Below are 8,967 nucleotides of genomic sequence, written 5' to 3' on the forward strand. Positions count from 1 at the left end.
TATATATATATATATATATATATATATATATATATATGTGCATATTGCCATCCATTTTATCATTTAGTACTATTCCAAAAATAAGTATAGATCTGGATAAAGTTCTTGTTTGTTTGTTTTTGCTTGTTTAGTCCTGGCAGTCCTGGAACTCAATATGTAGACTAGGCTGGCCTTGAACTCACAGAGATCTTCCTGCCTCTCCCCCCCCCCCAAGTGCTAGGAATAAAGATATTGGCTACCACACTTGGTTTAAATCTGGATAAATTTCTTTAAGATAAGGTTTTGTGAGATCAAACTCCATTGGAAGGATGTGTTAACGCAAAGAGTCGTATAACATCAAAGTCACAATCGCTTTTACATGAGACATTTCCCAGAGATTAATTTCTTCACATGACCAAGTTAAATAGATCATTTAGTATAGTCCTTCCATGAGTGTTTTCAACTGGTGTTTGGTGTAAATCTTGCTATTTGACACCACACACACACACACACACACACACACACCTTCAGTCCTACAATGAAATCTTTGGCACTCTCTTATCATACTCTTCATTTAAATACCTATTAATAGCTATATGATATTAAAGACAGGGAGATATAACAGAAATGACACTTTAAGGAAGTCCTTGCTCCTTTGAGGATGTCATCTGGATTACTATTTTACCTCTCATCTCCAGCACAGTTACTCCTGATCACTAAGCTCACAGAGCTCTTCTGAATTTTACATTCAAGTACCTGACCAAGGAGCAAGGAGTGTAACTCAGTGACTGACTGTTCATCCAGAATTCTCAAGGCCCTGGGTTCAACCCCCAGCATTCTGCCTGACAATAAGATGACCATATTAAGCAACAATTTAGTCTTAATTCCATGACCTTTTCAAAGACCATGATCTTGATTTCAACTAATTTTTAACTATTTCCATAGTTACATCTTAGAACTGATTCTGAATACTTAAACAGGCAGTTCTAAACTTTATTGTCTTAGTCAGGGTTTCTATTCCTGCACAAACATCATAACCAGGAAGCAAGGTGGGGAGGGAAGGGTTTATTCAGCTTATACTTCCACGTTGCTGTTCATTACCAAAGGAAGTCAGAACTGGAACTCAAGCAGGTCAGGAAACAGGACCTGATGCAGAGGCCATGGAGGGATGTTACTTACTGACTTGCTCCCTCTGCCTTAATCAGCTTGTTTTCTTATAGAACCCAAGACTACCAGCCCAGGGATGGCACCACCCACAGTGAGCCCTCCCCCTTTGATTACTAATTGAGAAAATGCCTTATCACTGGATCTCATGGAGGCATTTCCTCAACTGAAGCTCCTTTCTCTGTGAAAACTCCAGCTTGTGTTAAGTTGACACACAAAACCAGCCAGTACACTTCCTAATGTTACAACCCTTTAATACAGTCCCCATGTTGTAGAGACCCCCAACCATAAAATTTATTTTCATTGCTACTTTCTAACTTTAATTTTGCTACTCTTATGAATCATAAAGTAAATATCTGATATGTTACCCCTGTGAAAGTGTCACTTGACACCACTATGGGTTTCAACCCACGGGTTGAGAACCACTGCTTTAAACCAAAATGCCTCACTCTAATTGGAAAAGATGAACACCAGTGTGTTACCAGTGGCTTCTTTGATAAACCAAATTATATGTACTTTAAATGTTATACATGTACTCTAAATATTTGATTTAATCACACATAGATTTTTCTTAGGGAAACAGATTTGCAATAGAAAAAAAGAGAAAGTTTAATATTCTTTCTCAAGTGTCACAACCCCCTATATCTGGAGCTTATCTGACCTAAATTCAAATCTACTTTTCAGTATCTCAAGACCTCTAGACTGAAACCCCTTCTGGCTGGGCTAGGTGCCCTTCCTCTGTGCTAGGCAGCACTCAGTGTGTTCCTCATTATGGCACACACCACACTGTTCTGTAATATTTGTTGACATGTGCACCTTTCCTTCACATTCCAAGTACCTTAGAATCAAACACTGCATCCTAAGAATGTGTACCCATGAGACCTATTTAAGTGTGACTAATTTGAACAGACACTGGCTTCTAAATGAATAAATATTGAACTAGCATTGACCCTTGTGAATCAGACGGATTAAGCTCTATTTCTTCCACTTCCAAATGACACTAGGAAAGTCAGCCCAATTCTCTGAATCTCAAGTTTGCCATCTGTAAAGTGGAGTGATAATCCATATCCTATCCATTTCATAGAGGTGCCAGGGCTTTGAGTGTTTGTAAACGTTAGTCATGCGAGTTATTACTTGCTCCAGCTGGCTCACATGCTCTTGTTTCTTAGCACCACTTTCCTTGGTTCACTGGAATCACCTTTTTATTGCTTCTTGACATCAGCAGTTCAGAGCTGACTAACAATTAATTGCTCTGGACTGTTTACTTTTCATTCCCCTAAAGAAGATAAGGCACAGCCAGGGAGTCAGCTATCCTGACATTGTGCATGTTCCGTCCCCAAGGAATATGTAGTTATTCAAATATGAAAACATATTTCCCAGAACTTCCTGGAAGATTTTGGTTTTTGTTTGTTTTGAGACCGGTTCTTATAAAGCTCAAGCCATCCTAGAACCGTCAAAGTTGCTGAGGCTGCCTCTCAACTGATCTCATGCCTCCACCTTCCAAATGCTGGGACTGCAAATGTATGCCACCAAGCCTGGCCTAGGGAGAATGTCTAAATTATTCTAATTCTTTAGATCTCTATTACTTTCAACTAAGGAAAGATGGGACACCAGAAAACCATTAAAGATAACATAGAAGGCAATTATACTCTTAAATCTGGGCTATAAAGATATCTATAAATAAATAAAAATCTATAAATAAAAATTTGTTCAGATGAGATTTTTGTTGAAAATACTTTATTATTATATTTATTTATCATGTGTGTGCATGTGTGGAGGTCAGTCTGTGCTGTTGGTTCTCACTTTCTACCTCGGGTCAACAGGTGTGGTGGCAGGTGCCTTTTCTCATGAGTCATCTCACTGACTCTGAAATTCAAGTTTAATTCGACTGGAAGATCCACCACCCTAGCTCCAGTGCTCAGTTGATACTGATGTCTTAGCCTCCAAAATACAGCAATTACAGGCACAGACCATCATACCTGACCCAGATGGCATCTTGATCTTGAATTTCTGGCCTACAGAACTGTGAGAAAATAAATCTTTGTTGCTTAAGCCACCCAGTCTATGATATTTTGTATAGAAGCTTTGACTAATGCAGCCCTGAAGGTCAACTAATTACCAGCCTCTCAGTAGAACACAGACAGCAGGATTTGGGGAGCCCCTGGATCATTTAATGTCTGCACAGCTTCTTTATTTTACTTTACCTTCAAACTATGATGGAGCCAGGCTTTCTTTCCTGTAATTATAATTGCGTAAAAATAAGTCAAATGATCAGAGTATATAGAACCACAACAAAACTTGCCTCAAAAGTCATCTGGCAGGGTGCTATGCCTGATGTATCTTGAGGACAGCCCCCGTCCTCTGAAGCCAGAGTCAGCTTTGCAGAAAGCCTGGGTAGCACAGGCTGTATTTCTATATGAGAAGGAATGCCAACAAAAAAGAACTGCATGAGGAGCCAAGAAGGCCTTTACCTGATGAAAGATTACCTGCAAAAAGCAAAATATGGGAACTGGTTATACATCAGCAAATTGTTTCAACATTTAGAATTACTTTCTAGAGGAAAGGTAGCTGTTTGTAATTCTTTTTTCTTTTTCTCCTTTTCTTTCTTTTTTTTTTTCAAGACAGGGTTTCTCTGTGTAGCCCTAGCTGTCCTGGAACTCACTCTGTAGACCAGGCTGGCCTCGAACTCAGAAATCTGCCTGCTTCTGCCTCCCAAGTGCTGGGATTAAAGGCGTGCGCCACCATGCCCGGCTGTAATTCTTTAGATTAGTTAAACCAATCTGAAATTTCAGTTTCCATAAAGTCATGTCCAGTGCCAACATTGTAGCTGATAGTCCTGCATTTTTTAACAAATCGGCTTATTACTTAATAAACACAAGTCCATTAAGGGAATTAATTTAGAGCTGAAAACAGAAAAGTTCAAGAATGACTGTGTCAGGTTTGTGCTTTTTAAACTATTGTAACCCTTAACAAGAGTTAAGAATTAACTTCTTTGTGTTTTGTATGTGTTGACTCAGAGCTAGCTTCCCACAAAGCAGCTGGGAGGGGCATGGATTATCCACAACAAAGAGAATATCATAGTATGCACCATCATTCTTCTTTATTTCCTGTACCTGAGTTACAAAACAAGACCAAACCAAACCAAAAACCTCCCACTTTAATAAAACAGTCCCCTGCAGAACAATTAGGAATAAAGGCACTATAATGAGTTAATTCAACTTTAAAAGTCTAATCACTAAATTTGCCTTGAAATAATAATGTTTTAACTATTTTTTTTTAAAAGTGTTTCCCAAAATAAAAACCTAGACCTTCATTTTAATAGAGACCACTCTGTGGTCATTGTGTTCTTTGAGTGTAATTCATCCCACAAAGCACTAAATAAAATGGCAGCAAGTTCACACTACACTGAAGCTCAGTTACCTTGCCACTGAACCCAGATACTCTGCATAAGTCTTTAGGTTACCAGTGGCTGTCTTACTTAGAGTAACCTCCCTTTTCTGATTCAATTACTTTTCTGTGAAATAAGGGACATCTGTTTAAAATAGTAAGATAGTACAGAAATGAAGGGACCATCAATGCAGGAGAAAGGGGGCTGGAAATGTCTCTGAATTCTTTAGAATAATCTTAATAACCATTTAAAATAAATTGTGTTAGAAAACAAAACAAATTGTGTACTTTTTAAAGAGTCTATTCCAAACATCTCAATCTACACTCCAAAAGGAAATGGCAAGCAAACAAGATAAAGATAGAACAGCCAGAGTTAAATATATAAAGGTGAAAGAATCAGAAATATTATTTCAAGATAAATTGAACTGATGTTGAAATCTCATGTTCATGTTCAAACATACACTATAAAACAAATACTTTTAAATTTAATAAAAACACATTCATGGTGGGAAAAAAGTAAAACCAAGATGTAATAATCCAGAATGGATAACAAAAAAGGCTTATTTGCTGCTAAGCCTGACAAGCTGAGTTCAATCCCTGGGCCCCACACAGTGGAAAAAGAGAATGGACTCCTGCACATTGCCCTCTGACCTCTACGCATGTACCAGGGCATGAATAAGCACTGCCTGCTCACTTGAGGGATAGCTAGAGCAAAGGAAACTGGTAGCCACATCACTGCTGTGTGACAAAGTCTTTAGCAGTGTCATGTAAGCAGCCACAGGACTCAGAACTATACAACGCAAGTAGTGAGATGCAGGAGCTTTGGATGTCACTACCAGGATAAAGTACAATCCAAGACATATACCATTCAAGCATGCAAGGCTGGATGGAGCTCAGCAACCTTGAAGACCTCTGACCTACCAGTTGTCAACATGAGATATTTTCAAGCTAAACAGATCCTGGGCAACTGACTCTAAATTACTAAGCAAGGAAGCCTGATACCATCAAACTTATAACACAGCAAACAACAGCACTGTACCTGAGAGCTAATAATGAGACATTGTAAAATAAATATCTAGACCCCTAACAAAGAAAAAGAAGCCATGAAACAAGAATCCATTGTAATAAATTAAAGCAAAACTAACAGAAACATTTTTAGAAATCTTGGGATTTAAAGATACAGTGTTTGAACTTAAAACCTCATAAATGGGGGTCTGGAGAGATAGCTAAGTGGTTAAGAACACTTAGTGCTCTTGCAGTGGGTCTGGCTTTGACTCCCAGCACCTGCACGATGATTCATAACCATCTGTAACTCTTGAGATACATATAATTCATGCAGACAAAACACCCATACACAAAACGAATAAATTTAATAGAAATAAATGTTTAAAAATACTTATAAATGGTTCAACTGGATGAGAATAGATCAAAACAAAAGTTAGGGCATGATGTTTTTAGCAATATTATTCATAATAACACAAAATGGAACTCAAATATCTAACAAATGATGATAAGCACTGGGCTTAACAAAATGTAAGATATCACTTCAACCATAAAAAGAAATAAAGTACACACTGGCTAGTCAACTTGACATACAAACTAGAGTTATCTGAAAGGAGAAAGGCCTAACTGAGAAAACACCTCCATAAGATCTGGCTGCAAGATATTTTCTTATTTAGTTATTGATGGGAGAGGGTCTAGCCCATTGTGGGTGGTGCCATCCCTGGACTAATTGGTCCTGGGTTCTGGAAGAAAGCAGACTGAGCAAGCCAGTAAACAGCATCCCTCTATGACTTCTGTGTCAGCTCCTGCCTCCAGGTTCCTGCCTTGTTTGAGATCTGTCAAGACTTCCTTCAGTGATAACAGTGACATGCAAGTGTAAATCAAACAAACCCTTCCCTCCCCAACTTGCTTTTTGTCATGATGTTTTGTTACAGCAATAGAAACACAAAGACACAGTGTAACACAGGAAATCCTAATAAACCATGCTCAAATTCCATAATGCTCAAAATAGGCAAATCAATGAGGGAAAAAAAATAAATTAATGTTGCCAAGGCACAGGGATTGAGGGCAAGTAGAATGATTATTGTTGGGTTCAGGATTTTTTTTTTTTAGGTGATGAACATACTGGAATTACATAATATTTATAATTAGATGATAATTGAGAGCATATGATTAGATAATGAATTAGATAATTATTGAAAGATATGAAAAACAGGTGAACATCAAAGCATCAAAACAGCATATTATGACATGTGGAATTTATATCAATCAAGAAGAAAATAAAAAACATTAAGATAGATCCAAGAGAAGTACTGACAAAATTATTATTATAAGATAAAGACATATATGTTTCTATTTGAACAAGCTAGGCAGGTACAAAGAAGTCTAATTTTCTAACAAACAAAATAGGGCTGGTGGGATGGTTCCACAGGCTTGCCCTGCAAGCCTGGGTCACAGGAGTTATATCCTTGGATCCCATGTTGGAAAGAGATAACGACTCCAGATAGTTATTCTCTGACCTCCACCAACAGGCCACACCTGGAAAAGCCTTTACTCAGCAGGGATAAAGCTTCCCTGTATCCTCACAGATGAAGCCCCTTCTACCTTAAGTCTTTCTCAACCTACATACTAGAGCCCCTCTCTGGAGCTGAGAGCCATTAAAGGATAATTACCTGCAATAGGTGGTGGGTGCAGCTGGATACGCAATTGAGTCTCAGGACACTCTGCCCATCTATGAGGGGGTGTAAACAGCCAGCAAGCTCAGCCGGGGCAATCCTTTTGCAAAGGGCACAGCTGAATCCTCCAAGATGGCAGTTACTTGGCTTGGAGAACAGTCATAATACATACATACAAATATACAATAAAATGTTTTAAAAGCCACATATCTAAACATAACAAAACTCAGAATAACAAAGATAAGGAAAGAACCCTAAAAGTCATGGGAACCATAAGTAAATAAAATGAATCAAAAGAAACATGAGCTAGGATCCAGGACAACAGCTCAGTGGATAAGGGCACTCGCTGTGCACGCCTGGTGACCTGATATTCTATCATTGAGCAACACCCTCAACTTCTTATTCTTCATACTCTTAGTATGGACTTTAAAATATGTGTGCACACATACATGTGCCCATAGACCAGCTGAGGAGTCAGGTGCCCTGTTCTATTACTTTCTACCTTACTGTCATGAACCAGTTCTTACCCTGAATCTGGAGCTAGATTAGCAGCTAGCAAACCAAACCACATCCTCCTGTCTCCATCTCCTATAGCCATGGGGTTATGAAAGAATAACTTTTTACATGGGTGCTGCAATGTCTCCGGCCGGCAGAGACTAGGAAAACGCATACACCAGGTTCGGGTGAAGCAGCTTCCGCTTTTTTTTAATCAGGCCAGCTTAATATATACACAAGGGCTGCTGATGTCCGATCTTTTCAACCAATCACACTCAACCACACTATGCGCCACACGTCGCACACGAGCCCAGAAGGCTCTGGGATAGGGCCACAGCGGATGGCCACGAGTGGTGAGATTAGGCTGCACACCCAAGGAGGCATACCTCTGTTGTACGCCTGCGCTGGGCCCTGCGATGAGCTGAGGTGTCACGAGGCTGGGCAGAGAGCCAGGGCTCCATCTTGGCGTCTCCGACCACACTCGCTCCCTACACATGGGTTCTGGGGATTCTAACTCAGGTTCTCATTGAGTCTCTTCCCCAGCTCCATATGGACTTTTAAGATAAGTAACTACCATGAAAAAATAAGAAACTTGGGCTGGAGAGATGGGTCAGCCATTAAAGGTAAACACACAACCAAAAATACAAAAACGAACACACAAAAAACTTATCTGGCAACAAGAGCTCAGAAGAACACTTAGTTACCATGTATAATGTCCTTGGTTCAATTTATAGCCCATGCAGAGAAAAGGAAGGGAGGGAGGAGGGAGAGAGGAAGGGAGGGAAAGAAGGGAGGGGAAATAGGGAGAGGGGAAGGGTGAGGGAAAGCAAGAGATGGGGGAGAAGAGAAGAGCATAGAAGAACAGAGAATTAAAGAGGAGAGGAGATTGATTTTGAATATTTATCAGGAGTCAAAGAGATGGCTCAGCAGGTAAGGGCACTTGCAGCCAAGCCTGCTGCCTTGAGTTTGATTCCCGGAACCCATATGGTAGATGGAAAGAATAAAGACTGATAAATTGACCTCTGACTTCCACATGTACACCTTACACAAAACAAATGTAAAAAAAAAAAAGTTTACTATTAACAAGCCTTTATGATAAGTACCACTAAACCAACAAGCACAGCCATTTAAAGAGAATTGATATTTCTGGAGCAGAGACTGAAGGAATGACCATCCAGAGACTGCCCTACCTAGGGATCCATCCCATAAACAACCACCAAACCCAGACATTATTGCAGATGCCAACAAGAGCTTGCTGACAGGA

The 8,967-nt window shown here is 39.5% G+C and overlaps 1 protein-coding gene across 1 annotated transcript in view; it reads right to left on the reverse strand.

The window, feature by feature from the left end:
- Positions 1 to 8,967, reverse strand: part of C1H11orf80 (chromosome 1 C11orf80 homolog) — a 75,362-nt gene that overhangs the window by 41,574 nt on the left and 24,821 nt on the right. The window contains 1 exon segment of the mRNA XM_021208657.1: positions 3,446 to 3,555. Coding sequence (XP_021064316.1) covers positions 3,446 to 3,555 — 110 coding nt within the window.

The sequence above is a fragment of the Mus pahari genome, chromosome 1 (genome assembly GCF_900095145.1).
Source record: "Mus pahari chromosome 1, PAHARI_EIJ_v1.1, whole genome shotgun sequence".
Classification (NCBI taxonomy): Eukaryota; Metazoa; Chordata; class Mammalia; order Rodentia; family Muridae; genus Mus; species Mus pahari.